The sequence below is a fragment of the Nomascus leucogenys genome, chromosome 12 (genome assembly GCF_006542625.1).
Source record: "Nomascus leucogenys isolate Asia chromosome 12, Asia_NLE_v1, whole genome shotgun sequence".
Lineage (NCBI taxonomy): Eukaryota > Metazoa > Chordata > Mammalia > Primates > Hylobatidae > Nomascus > Nomascus leucogenys.
Window position 1 is genome coordinate 2,781,335 of NC_044392.1, and position 25,423 is coordinate 2,806,757.

At 48.0% G+C, this 25,423-nt stretch overlaps 1 protein-coding gene across 13 annotated transcripts in view; it reads right to left on the reverse strand.

Moving 5' to 3' along the window:
- The window catches only part of CSMD2 (CUB and Sushi multiple domains 2), a 675,146-nt gene that overhangs the window by 127,943 nt on the left and 521,780 nt on the right, over nt 1-25,423 (reverse strand). For 12 of the 13 annotated variants that reach the window (XM_030823365.1, XM_030823367.1, XM_030823372.1 and 9 more), the window contains 11 exons: nt 23,675-23,869; nt 22,531-22,647; nt 20,745-20,858; nt 13,825-13,920; nt 12,392-12,595; nt 11,861-11,985; nt 10,706-10,802; nt 9,507-9,611; nt 4,821-4,939; nt 4,228-4,297; nt 1,812-1,928 (listed from right to left, as the gene is read on the reverse strand). In XM_030823365.1, the coding sequence (XP_030679225.1) occupies nt 1,812-1,928; nt 4,228-4,297; nt 4,821-4,939; nt 9,507-9,611; nt 10,706-10,802; nt 11,861-11,985; nt 12,392-12,595; nt 13,825-13,920; nt 20,745-20,858; nt 22,531-22,647; nt 23,675-23,869 (1,359 nt within the window). The remainder of the gene's footprint in view (nt 1-1,811; nt 1,929-4,227; nt 4,298-4,820; nt 4,940-9,506; nt 9,612-10,705; nt 10,803-11,860; nt 11,986-12,391; nt 12,596-13,824; nt 13,921-20,744; nt 20,859-22,530; nt 22,648-23,674; nt 23,870-25,423) is intronic. The other variant, XM_030823370.1, reaches the window with a different exon arrangement.

Below are 25,423 nucleotides of genomic sequence, written 5' to 3' on the forward strand. Positions count from 1 at the left end.
TTCTTTTTTTTTTTTTTTTTTTGAGGCAGAGTCTTGCTCTGTCGCCCGGGGTGGAGCGCAGTGGCGCGATCTCGGCTCACTGCAAGCTCCGCCTCCCGGGTTCACGCCATTCTCCTGCCTCAGCCTCTCCGAGTAGCTGGGACTACAGGCGCCCGCCACCACGCCCGGCTAATTTTTTGTATTTTTAGTAGAGACGGGGTTTCACCGTGTTAGCCTGTGATGACATCTTTGTACACATTATCTGAGGAGCCTGTGCTGTCCATTCCACTGCCCAGGTATCGTCCCCTCATACAGGCGCACTGCGGGCTGCATGCAGGGCTCTTTTAAGGATGGCGGAATTTCCGACTTGAACTCCACGGAAAGAACTGGACTGTGACCGCCATCTAGTGGAGCAGCATGTAGCTGCAGCAGCTCTTTACACGCTGAGACCAGGTTCCAAGTTAGGGACCTCGGCAGAATCCAACATTAACTTGAAAGCAAGGGATCCAGGGCCTCTGCAACTGGACCCAGCAGTAGCTTCTTCCCTGAAACCTGAATTAGCACCCAGAATTTAGAGATGAAAATGGTGGCTGAACATAAGGACTTACGGGGAAAGCCACCTCATTCAAACTTCTGTTTGCCTTTGGATGTTGCCCTCCCCACCTTCTATCATCTTGGTTTTGCCTCAAGACTGGATGCAGAGGTACAGAGTCTCCCAGATTCTTTTAATGTCTCAAAGTCTGGAGTCTCCTAAGACTGCCGAGGGTGTCATCGCTTTGCTGCCAGTTTCCTTCAGAAGATGGTACTGAACACCCAGTTTCCTTCAGAAGATGGTACTGAACAGAAAATAACATCTTTCAGAGGGCCACCAAGCTCTCTCCTCCCCTCCAACCGGATTTAGAGAAGGCCAGTTAGACTGCTTTCTCCCAAAAGCCCCTTCCCTAATCTCTAGTCACACTCCAGGCTGAATAATGAAGGATAAAATGGGAGATCTTCATTTCTGAGGCTCACGGACTGGCATTCGGGGCTGTGCAGGCATAATCCCTTTGGGACATTTCATTCCTAGAAGCAGTGCAATGGCTTGGGCAAGATGACCCGTGTGTACGGCCCATCAGTTCCATGTCAGCATAAAGCCCTCATCCCTTCAACAGAGACATTTGGGTTAAATGATATTCCCAGTGCATAATACGTGGATCACCAGCAATTAAATTTTGTACCCACACTGATGTCCTCCACACCCTGACAACCTCCCATGCCTGGCATACTCCAGCTCCAAAAACAAAACAAAACAAAAATAACCCCCCAAAACCAAAAAAACAACCTTCCCAGTCTCTAGGCCAGCTAGAATGTGCACACAAAGAAGAATGCAAACTTGATTTCACATTGATTTGGCTCAATTTAATTAGGATGATAAAGAGACATTGGAGTTAAAAGTACAACTTGAGGTCCAGTCTCTGTACGACAGATTTCCGCCCCCCCCCCCCACCTTTTTTTTTAAGTCCCTGAGTAATTTGTTTTTATTTTTTAATATCAAGTGATACAGTGTTAGGTATAATCCGAGTAATTTCCCATTCCACATTCCTGGATTTTAGTTTATGGCTCAAATAATAATAATGGCAACCCCTAAGACTTTTCTCCCCCTATATGTTAATCTCTGCCGTTCTTCATTAGTCTTCACAATTGTACAAGAGGTCAACAGATGAGAAAACAGAGAGGCAGAGTACTGAACAGACTTGGCCCAAGGCTGCGCTAAGAGATTTTGGCGGACAGTGGTTTTAAGCTCAGGGGTCTGGGCATGAAGCCTGTCTCCTCTGGGGGCTGCAGAGACTTACCAAAGCCCACGGGCAGTGCTATTTTCCAGGAGCAGTCCACGTTACTGGGGTAGTTGCCTGGGAAGCCGGGGCTCAGGATCACCCCCTCCATCTCCTCTACTGCTCCCCCACACTGTGCTGTGACAATGAGATGAGACAGAGGGTCAGGACAACATCAAGGGGTGTACAGGGCCCTGCCAACGTTTGGAAGCTCCCTTCAAGCAGCAGTTTTTAAGCTTTCATGAGTCATATAGCCCCTTGAGAATCCAAAGGAATCTTCTTAAAAGACTATGCCCATGGGCGACATTCAGTATGTACATTCAGGAAGGGAGGTGCATTCTAGGGCAGCCTAAAAGTTCACAAGCCCAAGTTATGGACTCTTAACCTTGAACATGCCCTTCACAGGTCAGTTCCCTGGTGAGGATGTGCAGGAAAAGTGAGGAAGTTCTGTGCCAAAAGAAGTCTGACCATTTCTCACTGCATCCCCCAAATCTCCCTCTCCTCACTGCCCAATCCTCTCTTCCAAGACTGCAGAAAAAGGATGAAGGAAGGGGACTGGCATGCATCAAGTCCCCACTCTGTGCCCGGCACCATGCCAGTCTCTTCTCAAATATATATTTCAGGGGGCAGGGTGGCCGGCAGGGGAGGCTCACCATGAGCCCATCCTCAGAAAAGCGACTGTGATCAGCATTCCACAGGAGCCAACCACCAGGCTGTGTGAGTGACCCAGGGGCTTAGGGACATCTGATATGCCAATCAAGGTGAGTTCAGAGTCATCTGAGGATGCAGGGCTGGGGCGCCCCTGCAGTCTGGTCAGTTGACATCAGTTCTTTTCTTTTGCATCTTATTAGGAAACGGTCGTGTGAACAGAAAGGGGCTAGCCAGTCTCAGAGACCCAGGGAAAGGATAGTAGAACAGGTATTGGCAGGTCCAGGCAAGTGCTTTCTGGGGAGAGGGCAGCTTGGCAAACAGACCCGAAAACAGTGCAGAGTACCAGCCTCGACTGCCTGTGTCACAATCCCACCTTCACTTCCGATGGGACCATGGGCAAGTTCAAAATCCTCCAGAACTCGGTTTCCCACAACTGTAAAACGGAACTAGTGACAGCCCCCATCTAACCGGGTTGTTGTGAGGTCACATCAGAAAGGACTGCGTTTTACTTGGGACAAGGCTGGCACATGTTGTAAACCCCCAATGACCAGCAGCTGCCGTTAAATGAATGGTTTCCATGGCAAGGTCTTCGTAGTCGCTAATGGGGGAAAGTGCCTTGGGCTGACCATTCACATTTCTGACCTGTTCCACAGGTGCCTATGCCCTACGCCATGGTGAAACCACAGAAGAGAAATGCCATTGTGCTTGAGTGTCACTTCCTTACCTCCCTGCACTTCCTACCCCAAGGTCAGCCTTGAGGGGCACCTCACAATCGACTGGGCACCAGAGAACCTTAGGTTTCCGTTCCTGACTCTGCCACTTCCTTTTCAATCCTAAAAGACTGAGATTTCCTGTTTGCAAATTGAGGTTAATGGTACCTCCCCTGAAGGGCTGATCTGAGGAAATATGAAGCTCCATGTCTAGCATACAGTAGATATTTAAATAAACGTGCCTTTCTTCCTTGCCTAACTGGACCAGAAGCTTCTGAAGGGGAGACGCTGTCTTTTCTTGTGTCTGCTGATCTGCTCATCACTGCTGTAGCACAGGGTAAGGGACGAAGCCAAGTCTTTGTTTTGCATATAACCCTCAGCATTTCTTCTTTTTTCTTTTCTTTTGTTTTTTTTTTTTTTTTTGAGACGGAGTTTTGCTCTGTCACCCAGGCTGGAGTACAGTGGTGCAATCTCGGCTCACTGCAACCTCCGCCTCCTGGGTTCAAGTGATTCTCCTGCCTCAGCCTCCTGAGTAGTTGAGATTACAAGTGTGTGCCACCACATCTGCCTAATTTTTGTATTTTTAGTAGAGATGGGGGTTTCACCATGTTGGCCAGGCTGGTCTCGAACCCCTGACCTCAAGTGATCCGCCCGACTCGGCCTCCCAAAGTGCTGGGATTACAGGCATGAGCCACTGCGCCCGGCCACCCTCATCATTTCTTTATTAGATTTATCTGTCTGTCCCACAAGAAGGCACAGGGGGAAGCCCAAAGTGCCTAGAAATTCCATCTGGGATCTGGTTGATTAACTAGAGCCAGAACAGTCATCATCATGTTTTCAAATGGGCACACCTCCTGTAACTTTTCATTTGGTGGGGCAGAGGTTTCCAAAAGTGATGACTGCGTTAAATGGGAGTTAGAGATTATAACAACATCAGTTTAAAACGACTGACTTGGAACAAATCCAGAATATCAAACTTTCTTCTGATTTGAACTTGAACTCAGTGATACACTACTGAGCTAAGATCCCTGAGAGAAAATGGGTTGGAATGAATTGTAAAGTCTGGGCTCTCTTACCAATACAGAGTGGAGGAGGGTAGTTCCATCGCCGCACGGTTCCGGGCATGCAGGAGATGTGGGCGTGGCCCTGGAGGAATCAGGAACAGGGATGGGCTAGCTGTCCCCGTGGGCACAATTGTAGGTACAACCAGGGGCTGTACAGGGGTCTGGTTCGGGGGCCTCATGTTAAGGAACAAGATACACAAAGACACACAGATCCACTGTGGGATGGGAGTGAGGTAGAGGGAGAGAGAATTTGGGGAAGGACAATTATTAACAACCATTACTAAAGAATTCTCATTATTAGAGGTTTCCTTGTGAGATTCCTTTAATTACTAAATTCCCTGATGGCCTTCAAAGGGAAATTAAATTTTCCTAAAGCCGAATCAATCCCAACTTTGCAGGAACACATTGGAGGTTGGCTTGTGCCAAATTGTTAAAGTCAGCAGAGTTTATCTTTCGCATGAACAGCTCCAGGAGAGGATAATGGTACCTGGGGGACCTGGGGGCTGCTCCCTGTTCTTTGGTGACTGTAGCTCTGCTGGTGTAAGGCTGGCCAACCACATCTCAGGGGACACCTGTTTCCTGCTCTAGGGTGTCAGGGGAGGTACCTGGAGGGCATATCCCGGCTCACATTGGAAAGACACCACATCATTCACCAAGTAGCGCTCGCCAGTCTTCACCCCATTACTGGGCACAGCAGGTTCCGGACAACTGCTCAGGCCCACCGCTAGACAAGACAGAGACAGAAGGAAAGGAGAATGGACTAGCCCAGCAGGTCCACATGGCGGTAGGCTGGGGTGATGCTGGTGGCAGGGAGAAGGGGTGCCTCTAATTTGTGCTTTCTCTCGTCCTGTAGGCTAGTTCTTCCCAACTGTCTTCACCTTGCAGCACACAGAGAAAAACAGAATATTTACATGGCATGGAGGCTCAACAGACCAAAGTTCCCTGGGGAAGGTGGGTGTGATCCCAGGGGATGCTGGCTGTTCTGTCCACCCACTGAGCTCTTAGCTAGGGGGCTTAGCTAGGGAGACTTCTCTGCATGCTCTGCTCCCACATCCCTCGTGCTTCTTACTCTTAACTTCCCTCTGTCTTCCTTATCCTAAGAAGACAGATCCTGTGGTCTAAGACACAGGTGGGGGGTGGGGGAGGGAGAGAGAGAGAGAGAGAGAAGAAAGTCAAGAAGAGAAGGAAGGAGAGCAGGGAGGGACATATCAGCAATGCTTAGGGGCTCAGTTTGAGTCTGACTTTCCAAGACTCTGAGAAAAGTGTGCTAGCAGATAAGACTCTCCACTGCCTTATTTCTCCTGTTGTGTTTTCAAGGTCAGGCCAGCCCCTTTCTGGGAGCAGCACTGGTGGCCTCTCACACTTCGCCTCCCATGTTCAGCTCTGGCCTCACTGAGCACTGGCCCCGCTAAAGCCCTCCTTCATCCCCTACCCCAAGCCACTGCTAGTCCAGTCCACCCTGAACTCACAGGCAACTTGTGTTGCTTAAAATCTCTCCTTGAATCATGGGACCTCCTTGCTCAGTGATTTGAAGCAGGTCCTCATGGCCTATCATATGGAATCCAACTTTCTCATCCTGATCTTCTCAGGCCTTTCGTGATCTTGGCCTAGTCCCCTTTCAAGATCACCTCCACGGGATCTCAAATGCTCCTCCTTCACTCTCCTTTCTTGACTTTTCAAATTCAACCTGCACTCATTTATTCCTCATTACATGCCTGGTATTGCACACAATGTTTTGCTAGAGCACCTAGCTTAATCTTCCTCCTCCTCCTTTCTGCCTGTCCATACCATCATCCCAAGAGAAGTGCTCACTGAGCACTTCCCATGAGCAAGGCTGGGGCCCATTGGTGTGGGCATCCCCTCATACCCTTCAATCAGGTCTTCACATCCCATTTCACAGATGAGGACACAGGCCATAGGAGGCGCTGAAACATTCCCTTAGTAAGTCACAGACCCAGGATTCAGACCAAGCCCAGTCTGACCCCAGGTCGGCCAAGCAGAAGCCAAGCCCTGAGGCCACATGAGCCCATGTCTGACCTTGTCCCCTGCTCTCCCTGCCTCCCCTCCTAAAACGGTCCTCATCCTGCTTTGAATCCCTCCCTGGCTGCCTCCCATACAGCAAATGGGAGAGTAGCGTTTCCAGACAGGGGGCTTCCTGCCTCTCCTGTGCTCTGCAGGAGTCCACGTACAGGTGCAGGCACTTCAGATGCACTAAAAAGTTTCTGTGTCTTGCTGGACTGGACTTGGAGGGCACTTCTCCAGGGGCAAGGGCCAGAAGACTCACGAGGAGGCGGAGAGGTAGCTGTGAACTCTAAAGTGGTCTTCCTCACCAAGGCGGCAGAAAGGGGAAGATGGCAGACTGTGTATCTGGGTGGCATGGCCCAGAGAGTGTGGGAGATGGCAGCCTTGGCCCTTCTGGAGGCTCCCTTGGGGGATACAGGCTCCTTTGGGGGATACAGGCTCCCTGAGGAGCCCACGTGTATCCAGTGCCCACAGGCGGCTAGGGGCTCATGGAAAAGAAACAGGGAAGGACCAATCAGCCTAGACCATCAGCCACCAACCCATCTTCCCAGGCAACAGCTAATGAGTCCTCATGCCACATTCAGAGATGAGACTCTGATAACTACATGTGCTTTTTTTCCTTCTGAGGGAAACTCACATATAACAAAATGCACAAATTGTGCATGAACATGGTAATAATCAAGTAAACATCATGATCTTGACTGTACATGTGCTGAGTTTTGACAAATGCCTGTACTTTGGAACCCAAACTTTACCTGTCAAAACCATAGAATGTTGCTATCACTCTGCAAATTCCTTCACACTTTTCCCAGGCAATTCCTGTCCCACATGTGCTTTTAAGATGTGAGTGTGATATTTGGAAATGAAAACTCTTTGAGCCTTGTCCAAAACTCTCAGCAGCTGAGACAAAAGACCCCAAGGACAAGCATTAAAAAAACCATCAAACTGAGTTTCAAGTGCTTCATTTGTCATCTTGTCTATTTCTCCCCCTTCCTCTTCACACTCCAAGTAGAACAAAACTCACTATTTAGTGCAGTGGTCGCAACTAAGTAGACCTACTTATTGGAAAGACCTACTTACTGTCCAGTGATGGATAGAAGAGCAGAATGAGAACAAAAAAGCACGGTAGGAAGAAAAATGGAATGGGAGAAAGATGAGGCTGAAGAGAAAAATGGAGGGAGATATAGAAAAGTCCGTTCTAACTTAACTTATGCTACACAGATTGATTTTATTTAAGCCATGCTTACAACAAAGGAAAAATTATTTTTTATCATATGTAATTTATTACTTTTGAAAGCATATTGCTCCATTTCCACTTAAATTAAATAAACATTAATTATGAATCATAGCAGTGGATGTGACTTTTCAGTACCCTTCAAAACCATTTGCCTCTACAATAGCAGTTAATTCTCTATTGTCTGTGAGCTCTTTGTAGATTATCCTACAAAATAAAATATAACTACAGGGCCCTGGCTCCTAGGAATTCCAGTCTCCAAATACCAGTGGGAAGCTCTGTTTCTCCCTAGCTCTTCCCATCATGAGGGGACAACACATGAAATGTCAGCTACTGAGAAAACTGCCAGTCCCCTTGGACAAAGAAAATTGAGAAGAGGTGGACTTTTTCCTGGGAATGAGGCAGTAGAATGGCAAAGTGATTTAGAAAGAAAATGTATCTTTGGGAGAAGAAAGAACAGAGAAGATTCTAAGGAACATTTAAGAGCTCAAAATATTGGATAGAGAAACAAAACTGGAGAGAACAGAGAAGAAGGGATAAAAGGAAAAAATGTGATTTAGTCAAGAAACCCAGGATATTTCACTTCACCAGGGGAGTGAAGCCTTACACATCTGCTGGAAGGAGTCTTAGAGGTCCCTGTCCTACACTTTACCCTGCAGGGTCTGCTTCTAGCTGTCTTGGGTCTTTTTTTTTTTTTTTCCAGGTGCATGCTTCAGTTCTTTCAGGTGATGAGCATCCTGGGCTCTGTTTAATTCTTTCTGAAGCAGCTGGATGAAGTTCATTTGTTTCACAGACCCAGATGGGCATGTGTGTAACATATAGTTCTGACCCAATTAGGCATCTAGCACCAAGTGGGCCTTCTTTCTGCACAGGCCCATGCTGTCACAGATGGTCAAGCCAACCATGCCTTCCTGCATTTTTCACTTCTCATTGCAAACCTAACTCAGGCATCCCCTTCTGCAAGTCCTTCCATGGCTAGCTTTAGCTCCTTTCCTTTGTGCTTTCTTAGCATCTCTCCTTTCCTCTGCACTTTCTTAGGTTTCACTAAAATGACTGTGTCCATGTCCATCTCTTCCTCTAGATTTTGTGCTTTTGAAGGCAGGGGCCTTGTCTTATTGACCTTTGTACTATGGGGGCCTAACACAGTGCGTGGCACATTGCAGGTGCTCAATGTGTCTTCAGGACGTTTGCATCTCCACCCGCCCACAACCATTCTCACCCTTGAACCATTTATCTACCATCTGGAGCCATCCATGAGAGCACCTGTAATGCTGTCATGCACCTCTCTGTCTATGTATCTACCTCTCTCTAGTGGACTTTGACTGACCCATTTTAATCTTTCCCAATCCTGGCAAAACCCAGCACAGCGCCTGGCATGTTGTAAATGCTCAATAAGTATTTGCTGAATAAAAGTGTAAAAAATGCTGCTGCCTACCTATTCTTTCCTGTACCCAGTGGAGAAAGGGGGTGGGGCAGGCAGTCCCAGTATGCAAGCAGTTTCCCTAGAAACCTCTTTCTTTGTTCCCCAGAAGGCACATCCACAAATCTTTTTCTGTGAAGAGTATTTAGTAGTGACCACTTAGGGATGCCAGAAGCCAGGATATAAGGGTTTGAGCCTGCAGTGAGAAATCTGGTAGAAGATGAGTGAGGTATCCAATGAGAGGAGGAACTTCAAAAATAATCGCATCACAGAACTAGGGGTTAGAGAGGCCAGGTTTTAGACCTGGGGGAGGAAAGCACAATTTTCTTACATCCCAATTATATGCTGGGACCTTGGCCAATGCAAGTCCCCTTCCCATTCCTGGTGTGGATACTGAGCAGGCACACAGGTTTTCGAGTAACGGACACTTGGAGGAGAACTCAGCCTTGAGGAGGTTTCGACCTTCTCTGGGCTTTAGCATCCTCACCTAGGTTTGTGGGAAGGCTTAAGTGGGATGGACAATATGCAGCTCCAGTATAATCCTTGCTCAGAAGGGGCTCAGTAACTGTTAGGTCCCACCCTGAACCTGTACCAGCCAAGACCCCGGATTCTCACTTTTGTACTCCAAGTGGAAGCCAGCTGCAGATACGCTGATATCTGAGTAGAAATGAAGGTAGAGCTGGTTGGAGGTGCTGTTCAGAAGAGCAGGCACGGTTGTTCCTAGGGCAAGGATACCAGGGGTCATTTAAGTTCGGCTCCTCCAGGTCCTTGCATTCCTCCCCATTCCTCTGGATTTTGCTACCTGCTGACATTCTGCTCCCAAGGCCCCCAGATGTCCCCAGTTATGAAACTCACTAAATGACAAATTAGCACTCCTCAGAGGGCTAGGTCTCCAATGGCTGAGGGAGGGGGACTCCAATCTGCTTCCTGTAAGATGAGCAGTGGCAGAGCCATGTGCCCGCAGGAGGGTGAGGTATGAGCTGGGTCTCCTCCTGGCCATCTTCAGGATAACTCTGACCTGTGTTATTCTCTGGGAAGTCCTGCAGTGTGGACAGTTTATCTGAAGCATGTGACTCCTCTTTATGTCTTGGCCACCTAGAGTTCTGGGCCTAAAAGATTCAGATAATTGCCCTGGCCACTGGGCACAGCTATACACCACACTCAGTCAGAAGTCCATCACTAGAATGGCAAAATGGTGTTGCCACTTTGGAAAACAGGAAGTTCCTCCAAAAGTTAAACAGAGAGTTCCCACATGACCCAGCAATTCCATTCCTAGGTATATACTCAAGAGAAGTGACAATGTGTGTTCACACCAAGACTTGTGCGTGAGCATTATTCATAACAGCACAAAAGTGGAAGCAAGCCATTGACTGATGAACGGACACATAAAATATGCTCTGTCCTTACAATGAAGTGCTGAACCATACTGTGACTTGGTGAACTCTGAAAACGTCATGTTAAGTGAAAGAAGCCAAACACAGAAGGCTTCCATTTATATGAAATGCCCGGAATAGGCAAATCCATAGAGATAGAAAGTAGATTACTGGTTACTAGAGGCTCGGTGTGGGCTGGGGAGGGGGGTGCAAATGGGTACCTGGTTTATTTTGGGGTGGTCAAAATGTTCTGGGATTAGATAGTAGTGATGGTTGTAGGACCTTTCGAATCTACTGAAAACCACTGATGTGTCCGCTTGAAAATGGTGAATTTCATGGAAAATAAATTACATCTCAATAATAATAATGATAGTAACAATGTTCATGATAATGAGTTCCAGCACTACCCTCCAGATTGAAGCCCCTGGAAACCCTGCTTACCTGAGAAACTCCCCAGCATGGTTACCGTGTTATCTGCACCATCAAATACTTCCAGGGAGTCCCAGTTCTGCTCTGTGACAAAACTGATGACTTGGATCTGGGAAGGCAGAAGATTGAATTGTTGGTTAGGCAGCCTGCATCCCTCCCTCCTTCTCTGCTTTCCCTTTCTGCCCTTCCCATAGTTAATTCAATTTGTTGAGAATCTACTCTGGGCCTAACACTGTGCTAGTCCCTTCCAGTAAAAGTAAGATGCAACCCCGACTCCAAGGAGCTCATTGTCCAGTGGGGAAGACAGATGTGGAAAAAAAATGATTAGAAGACAGTGGGATATTCTGCAAGGCAGAGCATGGGGAAAAGAAATTCCAGGAAGTGGGAAGACAGTCTCACTGACTGTCTCCTCATCTCTGGAACGTTCTTTGGGTTTCCCCACTTTCCTGCCTTGATTGCTTCAGATGTCCTGCAGCAATGAGCCCGTAACCCACTCCTGCCCGGATCTGTCTGCTGGAGTCCCAGTTTGCTGCCTCTCTGTTGGCCTTGCAGGCTCCTGACCCTCTTCCCTGCCTTGGCACCAATGCTGGGGCCTCCCTCTGCCTGGCTCTTACCCGTGGGTACCAGTTATGCCCCCAGTTCAGCTTCTGCCCCCAGTTCAGCTTCTACAGCTCAGGCTGTGCGTGGTTCCCTAGGTGTGTGCCTGGGCGTTCTCTGTGCTTCAGCTGTGCTGGGTGCTTTGCTCTTTCTTCTCATCAGCACTGCCTCCCCTTCTAACCCTCAGAATCTTGAGAAAATCTTTAGCCATTTGAGAAACAACTTCTGTGAATCCTTCCCGCACTTCAGATTCCAGCTCCAGGCCCATTCCTTCTTTTAGCCTCCCCTCCTGGCCAGGGCCAATCAATGCCCACCTCTCCCCCTTCCTGGATTACCTGACCCCCACCGCATGCCCCTGAAGCTCTTAGGGCCTGGAACCTGCTGTGTTTTCTGCTTGGGAGGCACATCTCCACACTGGGACTGAACCTCCTTAGCCGCAGGGGCAGGTACAGGGCTGGTATGTCTCTTCCTGGCTCACCCTGACTCAGGCCTTGGCACCAGCCAGCACCTGTGGTTGTCACCTGTGAGCAGACGGCCACCTGCCTGACCGAAGAGCCTCCTTGCCCCTACCTGGATGCCAGCGCCTTCGGGGACCACAATCTTCCACACACAGTTGAGGCTGTTGAGGTACGGCTCTGGGAAGCCCGGGGACAGGATGGTGCCCCTGCGCTCCGTGAGGTTGCCTCCACACGGCACTGGGAGGAGAGGCCGTCGGGTGAGAGGCTTTGTGGCCTCCCGTGGGAGCCTCCCCAAGCTGACTCCTCCCTCAGGGCCCCCAGCCTCTGTTTGTCCTCCTCCCCGTGGGGGTGTCTCCCTAATGTCCCCAGTCCTGCCTTCTCCATGGCCTCTCCCCATGCAACTCTCTTCGGGGCCCTGGGCCCGGCTCCCCTCTCCACGAGTGCCCCATTCCCAGTACCCCGGCTGTCTTCACACAGCCCACAGCGCCAGGGACTGGGGTGACTGGGACACTCCACCTCAGCCATGCGGTGGGAAGCGGTCGCTGTGTGTCGTGGGGCATCGCTGGGGCTGACTGCCTCCCCTAGAGAGAAAGGACTACGTGCCGCCCCCCGCACCCCCAACGCCCGGGTGCTGGTTACTCACCCACACACGTGGGCGCTGAGACATTCCACTGGGCCAAGGCCCCAGGCACAGGGAGGCACTCGATCTCTGGCGACCCCTGCAGGGCATAGCCGGAGTTGCATTCGAAGCGGACGATGGCCCCCACCGAGAAGTCACTGCCCAGCCTCTTGCCGTAGCGGGGTTCTGGCACAGAGCTGCACTGCGTGGCGCTGGTTCGGGGAACCGCTGTGGGGGACAAGGGCACTGAGGGGAGGCCTCACCCCCCAGAAACTGGCCCAGGGACGGACATACAACAGGTCTGGAACAAAGATCGTCCGGATGAAACCCTGAGAGGCTCTGGATGCTCTCCTGGAGGGAAGGGCTTGAGGGCTAACTAGGAGGATGCCTGTTATACTGAAGCATAGCTGGACACACAGTGCCATAGCACAGTGCCTGGAAAGCAGGGAGGTAGAGCCGTGGACCTCCCACAGACCTCAGGCCCAGGTTTGTTCTTTGCCTTCCCAATGACGCCCTTCACTCAAGAGGGTCCCACGTTCCCCAGCAAGGAGAATGGGCCTTCCTCCTCCACCTTCGAGGCCTTCTCCCTGCCTCTGTCCTGTGTTCCCTATGTGCCTTAAGATCCTGCCTGGGACCCTGCCCTCCATGACCCCAGTCTTCTCTCCCTCCTGCCGCCCAGAATGGCTGATGGGCCGGGGATGGCCTCCCCTATGGCAGGATCACTCCTGCATAGAGAAACACAGCTCATCTTGGGCAGAGTCGAATGAACAGGACCATGCTTAGAACCTGGGCCTTACAAAAGTGGATGTTCTCCTGGGCAAGTGGAGGTTGGGGCCTGGGGGTGAAAGCCAGGATGCTCCAAACTGCCTTTCTGGGCCAGTAAGGAAGGGAACTAACACCGACTGGCTGGTTGGTACCAGCTACTTCCCGAAGCCTCTTTGCATCCTATCAGTGAGGCATTGCGATTGCCCTCTCCTTACAGGTGAGCAAACAGGCTCTGAGGCCTGGCGTAGCTGGAGCCTAGCTCGAAGGTGGAGAGGTGGGATTCAAATCGACGTCCACGGCACTTCAGAGCCTATGTTTTCCCCGCACCTTTACTGTGCCTGGCAGACAAAACCAAGCTCCAGGGGAGTCTAGGTAAGATGCCTGGGCTGGTCTCTTTAGTGCCATCTGGACCATGCCAGACAATGGGTGGAGTGGGGAAGGGGAAAAAATTAGCTGCCCTTTTCTGATTTCCGTCCTCATTAAACACAGAACTTGTCTAAGAAATGTCTGCTGAGTAAGTGAATGCATAAAATTAACTGAATTTCAGGGAATTGCCCTACTAACTAGTAACTGCCCCCAAACACCCTGAGAAAGGGACTCAGACTAGAGGTCAAAGATCCCTCTTCCTTCGATCACGAGTCCCTTACGAACCGAGATCACCTTCCTACCTCCGGTGTCCGTGTCCTCCATACCTTGGTAGACAAAGTGGAAACCTCTGGCTGGTGCGAGGCCTTTGGCGCTGAACTTAATGAGAACTTGATTGGAGGTGGCCAAGGGCAATGATTCTCCTGCCGAGATAAGGGGCAAGGAGGAGAGAACAGTGAGTCCAGCAGGTGGGCCCAGAAGATAAAATCCTGGCCAGGAAGGAGGGGCTGCCAGTACCCCATGCAGCAATTTCTTCCACATTCCAGGCCTTCCTGAAATAAAATCTCACATTTTTTACTGCACTTTACAATTTAAAGTTTATAGAAAGCTTTTTCATCCACGGTCTTAACTTGACCTGTGGTCACCGCGAGGTTGGCATGACAGAGTTCAGTACCCTCATTTAATAAAGAAGGAAAGAGAGGCCCAGAAAGATTAAATGACCTGTGCCAGAAAGGAGAAGGCTGCTAGGGATGTGTGGAGCGACAGGGATGGAAAGAGCAGCTGTTACCAAGCCGACTGACTGGTGGTTTACTTGGAAAACTGACATCAAGCTGAGTTTTTAAAAATAGCATTGGCTTCTAGGAAGGAGGATGATGTGATCATCTAGGAGCAACTGGTCTTTTCCATACACTCTCTCACCATCCTATGAAATGATCGATAACCAGAGTGACGGTATAATTTATTGCTCATACTAGAACACTTTTGAGAGTCAAAGAAAGTGCTATCAATAGTTATGGTGGGACTGTCCCAGGCAAACCAGGTCGTACTATTGCTGGCCAATAACACACAAACCGGGGGGAACCTGCATGAGCACAGTAAACCAGGGGAGGCTGACAGCCTTTGTAGCAGAAGACAAAGGTACATCTTCTGCTTGGTGCAGTACAGTTGGGCCAGGGGAGAGACAGCACCAACTAGACCTGCAGCCAATTAGTGTAGTCGCCATCCTGGGGAAGCCCAGGGAGAACATGAGTGGAGGCAGCGGCATGTCCACTCTGCCTGCTGCCCCCCTGCAGCCTCAGGGACCCCTGAGAAGGGCTGCTGACCCCAGACCCCATTCTCAGGAGGAAAGCAGGGATTACAGAGAACCAGGCTATATCTCCACTACAGTGAGGGCTAGAGTTGGGACCCACCAAGGAGCTACTGGGAGGTCCACCTGTACTTCCAGGAAGCTCATGTGATGCCACCAACATGGGAGCAGAGAGCCTTCTACAAAGCAGGCTTAGATGTACGTGTGACCCAGAGGGCTGAACCTGGCTAGGAGTCATTGCCCCAGCTAACAGTTATTGCCCCCAGCTAATGTGTAGCTGCCAAAGCAGAAAGAAACTCATGAAGACAAAGCCTCCCTTTGTTATCACTGCCATCTCCAACTCCTCCTCCAGATGGATGTGAGTAGAGTGAAACTCAGCTTTTCTATTTGGCCTGACAGATGTGGGTAAGGACCCTAGTGAGCTCTCACAGAACCCATGTCAACTTCAGCCCTGAAGGCACATGGGCCCCATCTACAAGGGAAAGCAAATAGTAAAATCACTGGACATAAGAAAAAATGTTAAAGTTTTGAGGAAGGAGATCACTTTGAGAAGTCAAAGCAAATACTTTTGTGAACCACAACAAAGAACAGGCAAAACTCTCAGCAGATGTTCAGTCATGGTTGTCATGCGATTCAATCTAGCATTGCACCTGTGAAGTCAGAGGAAGAAGGATCTGAGATCAACAAAGGCTGCAAAGAGATGAGAAATGCTAGTGCAAGCAGCTGGATTCCACAGAAACTGAACAGTGAAGTGGAGATGAAATTTGGGAAATTCTCTCAGAATCCACAGAAAAAGGATAAAGAGATTCAAATAATGAGAGAAATGACAAGTGACATGAAAGATGAAAAAAAAAATCCATATGCATATATCAGGAATTCCAGAAAGAGAAGACAGAGAAATTGAAGGAGAAAAAATATCATTGAAGGCAGGGTGAGGTAGCTCACACCTGTAATCCCAACACTTTGGGAGGCTGAGGCGGGCGGGTCACCTGAGGTCAGGAGTTTGTGACCAGCCTGACCAACATGGTGAAAATCCATCTCTACTAAACATACAAAAATTAGCCGGGTGTGGTGGAGCACACCTGGAGTCTCAGCTACTCGGAAGGCTGAGGCAGGAGAATCTCTTGAGCCTGGGAGGCAGAGGTTGCAGTGGGCTGAGATCGCACCACTACACTCCAGCCTGGGTGACAGAGTGAGAGTCTGTCTCAAAAAGAAAAAAAAAAATCATTTAAGAAAGAAGACACTTTTCCTAAGATGTGAGGTTCAGACTGAAGTATTTGCCAAGTGCAAGATACAATCAGTGAGAAGAGACCTCTACCACAAGATATCCTAGTGGGATTTTTAATTAACAACAAAAAAAAGAAAATCATATAGACAGAAGAGCACAGGTTACTTACGAGGACAAAGAATCACGTTGGACCCCAATTTGTCTGTAACAGTAAATGTTGGAATAGAGAGGAATAATTACTGCAGTTTTGAAAGATAAAGTTTGATCCATAATTTGATTTACAATCAAGTTGTCATTTATATCCCATGTCAAAAGGAAAGCATTCTCATATATGCATGGTACAGAAAGTACTGCAGTTATAAGCCCCACTGAAAAAAAAAAACAACCCAAAACTAAAGTAGGGAATTCAGGAACCAGCAGAGATAAATACAACCAGAAAAGTGTAATAACTATTGTCAATGGGCTAACAAAACAAAATGCAAATGCAAAAATTTGCTCTTGGGGAAGAAGTCCACAATTTAAAAAAATAACTACTATAACATTAATATAAAAGTCCAAATATATCAAGAAAAACTTGAAAATTAGAGATGGGTCAGGTATGTATGGAAAAGCGAGGAAGCAAAATCAAAACAACACAAACAAAAGCGCAGGAAGAACAATACAAGATGACAGATATCAGACCAAATAATTCACTTGTAAAATAAATGAGTCAACTTTCTCTTAAAAGAAAAAGACTTGGAGAAAATGAGAGAAGATATGTCAGGAAAACAGAGGCAAAAATTGCTAGAAATACAAGAAGACAACAAAATATCATAATTGTAATGGGAAATACTTTCATGCAACATTCACAATCATTGATACATCAAATAGAAAAACAAAATGAAGACTGTTGAGTAGCGGTCCTTAAGCTTTTTCTCCCCCAACACCACTCAGGGACAGGGACTAGCGCACTCCCATCAGTACCAATGGCTCGTTATCAGTGTTTCTCCAAATGAGGAATAAGGGACTCCCTGAATATACTGATATTGATATCTACAGGTTTTTTTTTTTTTTTTTTTCTTTTGAGACGGAGTCTTGCTCTGTCGCCCAGGCTGGAGTGCAATGGCGCGATCTTGGCTCACTGCTACCTCCGCCTCCCGGGTTCAAGTGATTCTCCTGCCTCGGCCTCCCGAGTGGCTGGGATTACAGGCACCCACCACCATGCCCAGTGAATTTTTGTTTTTAGTAGAGATGGGGTTTCACTGTAATCCCAGTACTTTGGGAGGCTGAGGCAGGTGGATCACTTGAGGTCAGGAGTTTGATATCTACAGGTCTTATACATCTTTCTCTCTTTCTCTCTCCCTCTCCCATCTTCCTCTCCCATCTTCTTCCTTTCTTTTCCTTTCCTTTCCTTTCCTTTCCTTTCCTGTTTCTATTGGTCCTATACACCTATATCTACATCCATATTTATATCTATAGGTCTTAAGTTTAGACCTCTCTATATCTCTTTACTTGGAAATCCTTACTATAACTCTAAATCTATAGCTATACATCCATGTATCTATCTATCTAACTATCTGTTTCGAAAAGGCATCCTACTCCATGAGTTCCTGATTTATACTCTTGGTTAGGTGTGTATGTGTGAGGTGGTGGTTACAAAAAATTCATTTGGTTGAGAATCACGGATACAATAGATTTGAATAACAAAATTGAGTAAGATTGATTTAATGGCAATTACAAAACTCATTTACTCCTAACACTAACTTTAGGAGGTAGGACTCTTTTTCTTTGCATTTTACAGAGGAGAAAACTGAAGCTCAGCGAGTTCAAGTATTGTGCCCTAAGACACCTGGAAAACAAACAGGAGAGCTAAGAAAAGAGTGTGATTGTAGAGCCTGAGCTCATTCGTCCTGCTTCTCTACCTTACAGAGAATACACATCTTTCTTAAATATTTAGGAAACTAAAAAAAGGTCCTCGGCTACTGAAAGGACCTCAATTAATCCGCGAAGAAGAAATGATACAGGCCACATTCTTTCACTACATGGAAATAAAAATATAAATTAACACAAAAGTTTAATGCAACAAGAACAAAATCCATATTCTTAGGGGAAAAGAAAAGACATTCTTAGCCAACACTTGGGCAAAACGAGTAAACAACACCATGATGAGCTATTAAAAAGTAACGATGATGAACACAGCACAGATCAAAATTTACGGCATGAAGCCAGAACTATGCTTCGAGGTGAATACATCGCTGTAAACATGTTCTTTATTACACAGAGAAAATAATGAACAGAGCTCTCAATTCAAGAAGTTAGAACGAGAACAAAATAATCAGAAGAAGATATGAGGAAGGAAATGATGAAATAAAGTCAGAGATTCATAAAAAATAGCAACAACAAACTCTGCAGAATAATTGATAAATTGCAGCAATAAAAATTAAAAAAAAAAACAAAACCAAAAACACAAAACACCTGCTAGAGCCGAGTAAAAAGGGGATGATGAATGCACGATGTAGCATAACAAAGGCAGGAATATCACCACTAATACAAAGCAGGGTAAACATCATCATAGTACACTATATACATTGTACTAAATGTAAACAAAATTATGAAATGGATTTTTTACTAAAAGCTAAAATATCAACATTGATATTACAGTAATATACCTGAATAGACCAATAACCATGGAAGAAAATAAAAGAAAAGCCACTGAAAAGGAGGAGATAAAATAATGAGACAAATTTATTTGCAGATGATATTACTCCTTGCCTAGAGGAGCCAGGAGAATTAGTTGGCAGTGTAAGCAGTATTATGAAGAGTCCAATGACTTTACAAAGCAAATATGCCAAAAACAACAGTCTTTGAATATACTAGTAATGACCAGCTAGAAAACATAACGGGGGAAAAAAGGCCCATTTACAGCAGCAACAAAAATCTCCATGAAATATCTAGGAATAAAGTTAACAAAAAATGAATACTGCCTAAATAAAAATTATAGCACCCTCCCAAGGGCTACAGAAGATAAACAAATGGAGAGACATATTGTATTCCTGGATGGGAAGAAGAGTTAATATTATAAACACGTGAGTTCACCCTAATTTAACGTGTAAGTTTTATTAAATCCCGGTCAAGATTTTGATGCAATGTTTTAAACTTAACAAAATATTTCTAAATATAATTTGGAGGCAAAAGTAAGCAACAACAGCCAATAAAAATTCCAAACAAAGAATGGCTTTGGGGACTTATGGTACCATGTATTTAAAATTATTATATAGTAAACACTATTATAGTGTTATAATAATTAAAACTGAAAAAGGAATAGACACTTAGAAGAAATGGATAAAAAGTCTAAGAACAGACACTTCATAAAAATTTAGTATATGTAAATTTGGCATTTTGAAAATTCTGCTAGGACAACTGATTAACTATATTTGAAAGAACTCAGTTAGATTCCCCATATCAAATAATAAAATAAATTCCAAAGGTATTAAAGCAGTGTGATGAAACTAAGAAGTGAAAGGAAACACAGAGGAATATTTATTTGACCAGCATAAAAGCAAAGGAGAAAACTATATAAGAAAACATCGATAGATTTGATAGCATTGGAAATTTACATATTCTGACATTAAAGCACCCTGAAGAAAATTATATAGCAGAAGACAAGCTGGAGAGGAGGGCTTTTTATAGCATATTATATATATTTATATAGCTTATAAAATATGGAGCTCTACTCAATCAATAAGAAAATAAGTGCTTATAGAAGAATCGACACAAATTCACAAATAAAAAATGCACAGGCCAATAAACACATTATAAAAATTTAACTTAACTAGTAATAAAACAAGGCAAATTAGAAAATGAGATACCATTTTCACTTTTCAAACTGATGACGCTTTTGTTTTTTTGATTACCTGGTTTTGTGAGAATAAAACATGCCCTCTTTCTTATTGTTGGTGATCAAACTGACAAGACCTTTCTAGAGGGATATTTGATAATCTGCATAAAAAGCCTTAAAGATCTCACATATCCTTTAACTTGGCAATTCCACTTCTAGATATTCTAAAGTAACAGAAATGTATATAAAGATGTATGTACAATACATTGCATTACTATTCATAAGCACAAAACATTACAATCTAAACGTTCAATACCAGGGAATTCGTTACATAAATTTTAACTAACTATATGAGAGACTACTATGTGGCACTTAAAAATCCTAGCCTAGAAGAAAAAAATGACAGAGAAAAGCTCGCAGCGAATATTTCAATAAAATATGTATATTGGTTTGTTGAATAAAATATGTAAACGTCGAAGTAGATACAAAGACTGGAAGGAAATCCACTACATCTTGTCAGTGGCTCTTTCGGGGTAGTCTTTATTTTGATTCTGTATGCAATTATTTTGTTTTATCGCTAAGTTTTCTATAATGAAAATGCAATACATTTAGAATAAGAATAAAAGTTGCATCTGAATACGAACCAACAGGAGAAGGCTACACCACAAGGGGGCGGTGTAGACACAGCCTGGGTGAGGGCCGCTGCTGAAGGCCCCGCGAGCTGGAGCTCTCAGGAGCTGGCTGCAGCGTTGCAGGCGAGCACCAGAGCACGACAGGCACGCAGGGCCGTAGGGTGCCACCTGCGGCCATGGGGTGCTTCTACAGCCTCCTTCCTTTAGCCGGCCGTGATGCCCCCGGCCCACAACCATCCCCACCCTGGCCGAGCCCCGGGTACCTGTATGGGAGCCCGAGAGGGAGCTGAGGAGCCGCGAGTGCTGGCTGTGGCCATCGTGAACCTCCACCACGTCGTTGAGGGCCGTGTGAAAGAAGGCGAACTGGCCAAACACCACTGCGGAGGAGACACGGTGTGGGGACTGGGCAGGCACGCTGGGGGCAGGAGAGGGGATCTAGGGGTCCAGGGGCCCAAGCCAGGAGGAGGGCAGCCCTGGGGAAGCTGTTGGTTCCTGGGCTGTGGCTTGCTGCACTGGTTAGTGCAGTGGCACAGTCTGGCAGTGACACAGTGGCACAGTCTGGCAGTGACACAGTGGCACAGGGAGGCGGGGACCTGGGAAGGCGGGGCTGGCCTTCACAAGGGTCAAGATAGCACGGAGGGCTGCACCCAAAGGTCAGGCGGGTGGAGGCGAAACGGAGCCAACTTTGTTCCTTTCCCGGATAGCAGCCGCAGCAGCTACTGGAGGCCATCAGAGGGCTTTGGGTACCATCCCTCATTCTCCATGCGATGTCAGGACCTCACATTCAGGCGTCCCAAGGTCAGTTAGTCAGTGTCATTGAGTTGAAAACTGTATACCGAGATCTGTAGTGGGTGCTGTGAGCTCCTCATCACGGAAGGGATCCAAGCACAAACTACATGCCCACCTATCAAGGATTCTGCTCTGGGTAGCAGATCAGACTGGACAGCCTTTCAGGACTTTTCTAACTGCGATCCTGGAGGTCTGAGGCCTCTCCCACCTCAGTATATTGGGGAGTGTGTGTACATGTACATAGGTGTCCTGGTTCTGGGGCAGGAGTGGGTGTACTGATGGCTGGAGCTATGGGTAGAGATGAGACTGGGAATTTATAGAGGACAGAAAACATGTCTCTCTCATCTCTGCAACTCCAGGACCCAGGAGAGTGCATGGCCCCCAATGGGTGCTTACTAAATGTTTGGTGAACGCCTCAAGCATCAGGCCTTGCTCTGTGCTTGCCCATCCTGTCTTGGGGAATAAGGAGCTAGCTCTCTGCAGGCTGCTCCCTCCCTCCTCCTCCTCCCCTGGATGGTCGGGATACGTTGATGTCCTTTGCCACACCCAACATCAATTGTGTTGAGATATGGTTGTTAGTCCTCCTACAAAGAGGAGATCCAGGAAAAAAGAAGCCAGCCTGGTCACCTGGCTGCCCTTCATCTTCCTGAATGCCTCCAGGGCTGGCAGGACTCTTGAATGTCCCCACTGCCAACCAGGTAATGAGCCTGGGTTGGTTTTTCTGCCCACGTCTCTTGGAATCTGGAAGTTTCTCTGTCTTCCCAGGGCACTGGCCTGCTTTTCACTTTTTTCTTGCTTGTCCTACCTATAGCTTCTGGACCAGGCTTTGGTTCTCAGATGGGACACCAGAATGATGTGGCTCCTGGTCTCCCTCACCTGTACTTTCAAGCCCAGCTCCATCTCACTCCTTTCCTCCCTCCTGCTCCTTGGCCACTCACCCTGGGTTCCTAACAGGTCTAGATCTGCGGCACCTCCCTTAGGACTTGGGCCATACTGGGTAGTCCCCTGGGGCACCTTGCCTTCCCTCTGTCCCCTTGGTTCTGGCGGGGCTCACTTGTGCCCTTCTGCCCTCTTGTGTCCGGAATGTATTCTGCAGCCCGTTTGAGAAACGTCAGCACTCGGCCGTCCTTTCTGGGAGACTGTTGTGCAATTCCCACAATGGGGCTGTATAATTGGGAGGAGTCTGAGGAATTGCCCATTTTGGAATGAGGGTGAGGAGTCAGAAAACATAAGAACAACAACAACAACCAAAACCCATACCATAGTCCTTGGGCACAGTAACAAAATACAAGCAGATCTGTCCACTGGTGTAGTTCTGGGGGTAGTTGGGGGACAAGACCACTCCGTCCGAACCCACATACTGTCCCCCACAGGGGGCTGAAAGAGAAACCAGGTAGAGAGTCAGGTGACCTTGTGGGCCTCTTACCAGTGACCATCCTCTGTTCTGCCCCAGCCTGAGTTTCTGGCCCCAGTAGGGCTGCCCTGAGGTGGGCGGCCCCTGGCTTGGAGAAGGGAAGTCCTGCGGACCCTGCCCTGCCCAAGGACATGCAGCCCTGGCCTGGCAAGTGGCCTGAAACTTGCCCTGAAGCTACCGAGGGCCCTCTTGGGCAGGTGTCAGTTCTTGCCCTCTACCTATAAACCCTGCCATTGGTCCCTGAAGTCACAGCCTTAGGGAGCACATTAGGAACCTCTTCTGCTTACACGTGGGGCCTAGAAATGATCTGCTGCCCTGGCTGACATCTCACCTGGACAGTGAGTGTCAGCGTGAGTAGGGAGCTGAAGCTTCCCCGGACTAACCCCATGGGGAGCGGCCAGCCCACGTGACCCAGCCACCTTCTGTTGCTCTCCACCGTGCCCAATTTCCACAAGGGGCGGGTCTCAGCCTGCCTCTCTTACCATGACGAAGGGGTACCCTTGGCTTTTCAACGGGTGGTCACCAAGCTCTTAAAGCCCTGATACTCATTCCTATCCCTCTTGTCAGGACCCCCATGGCTCACCCAGACCCACCTGGAATCAGCGCATTCTGCGGGCCTTACTTTAACATCTCTGATCTCTCAGTGATTTTCCCTAGGCCTAGGAACTAGTCCAAGAGCCACCTTTAAATGACTTCTCCCTGGTGTGAGCCCCCTGATGTGGCATGTCTGGGGGCCTCCGTTGAGGGCATGAGCATCTATGTGAATGGGGGTGGGGACACCACGTGTTCTGAGACGACACCTTGACAGAACTGCACACCTAGTGAATTATAAGCCACTTCTATACACATCCACAGCAAACCCAGGTTTGCCAGGCTTGGAGGAGCCGGGCTTGAGGACCTTGCCCCCCTCCCTTTCCTAGCCCATGGCGCCTTCTGCCCCTGGCATGCCCTCAGTTCCTCAGACCCCTGCCATCCCTGGGCTTCCACCACCTGTGCAGGCTGGCCGGGGATTGTTCCACACGGGCTTCCCATCAGGCCCCAGGATGCAGCTCAGGGTCGAGGCGCCCTCAACTTCGTAGCCCCCGTGGCAGTAGTACGTGACGGAGGAGCCCAGCTTCAGGTCGGACCCCACCCGCGTGCCGTTCTTGATGGAACCAGGATCAAAACACGACTCCCGAGGGTTTTCTGGGAAAAAGAAACACAAACACGTGCACACACACAGAGGGCCCATGAGGAGGCTGTTCTTGGGCTCCAGTGCCCATGAGGAGAACCCGAGTTTAATTAGTCACAGAGCACACAGGGATGCGTGACTGTGGCTCCTACTCCCCTCAGGTCTAGAAACGTCTCTCAATTTGGGTAGAAATTGAAGGATGGAAATCGCATTGAAGAGGGCAATTTCCCCTCCTCCTCCCACGTTCTTGCCTTGACCCACAGAGGAAGGAGCCCCAGCAAAATGCCTGAGGCCCTCTCTCATCCCCTGCTCGCTCCTCCCCAAGGGAAGCATGTGTTTCTCTGGCTGGTGGGGGCTGACGGTCCCTGGCCCACATCTCAGCTGCCGGCAGGGTAATTGTGGTAAAGGTCAGTGCTTAGGCACAGCCCACCACTTTGCTCATCTTTGATCCCCCCACACTCAGCAGCCTCCTGGTCTTTTGTGTTCCCCTGAGAAGCAGGGCAGACAGTCTGCTTTTGGAGATGCTCTTTCTCTTCCTCTCTCTTCTGCCCCATCTGTACCACTGGCTGGGGAGTGGAGCTGGCATCTGTTCTGCAGGTCCAGTCATACCCATCTGCTGCAGGTACTTCTGAGTGCATGGGTACCAATACTTAGGTTCAGGGAGGAAGTACAAAACTCACTTCCACCTCTGGGTTGGGTTACCCGACCGGCGGGATAAGTTGATGTCTCCAGTGCAGTTTTCCAGGGCTTTGCATTGGGTATTGGGTGCTTGCCAGTTTATGAAAACCACAGTATTTTTTTCATGTGGGTATTGACCCTTATATGTCTTCCCTATCAGTCATACAGTGATATGAATAAACAGTCATCTACTCTGTCCCTCTGCACCAAACAAGACCACTCTTGACATTGCCTGTGGCTTGAGAGTACTAGTCCAGGTCCCAAATCTCTGGAGTAGGACACTCTCCAGCATCCCTCACCATCAGCTGGAAATCCTGAGCAGCTCCTGGGAGCCCACGCTCACGCTTCATGCATGATTACCTTTCCTCAGTCCTCCTTGTTCTAAGATAACTGATGGTCAAGAGGGTTGTCACCAGGGCTGGGCAGTAACAGGATACAGCTGAGGCCAGTCAGTACCAGGGAGATGCAACTGAGTATCAGGTTGACTGATGAGCATTTGGAGGATACATCATTGGGGGGCAACAGAGAGGTCTAGAGATGGGGACTCACAAAAGGGTGCCGACAGTCCTTGCAGAAGGACTCAGAAATTCAAAGAGTGGAGCTAAGGAGGGAAGAACCAGAATAGAAGGGATCAGAGTTCATTCATCAGAGATGAATGGCTCAGGAGGAATTTTGCTAAGGGTGGTCCTTGTCACCTGGGTACCTTTTAGATTACCTACACAGGAGGCGGCTGCTGCTTGAGGCTGTCACTCAGCTGCCAATCATCTGGTTGACTGACGGGATGGGACTCTGAGGGTCTCACTCTTGCACAGGAGCATGTGAGAACACCCTGCACCTTAAGTAGTTGCCTGCAGCTAAGAGTGCAGCAGCTCTGGATGCACTACTTCATT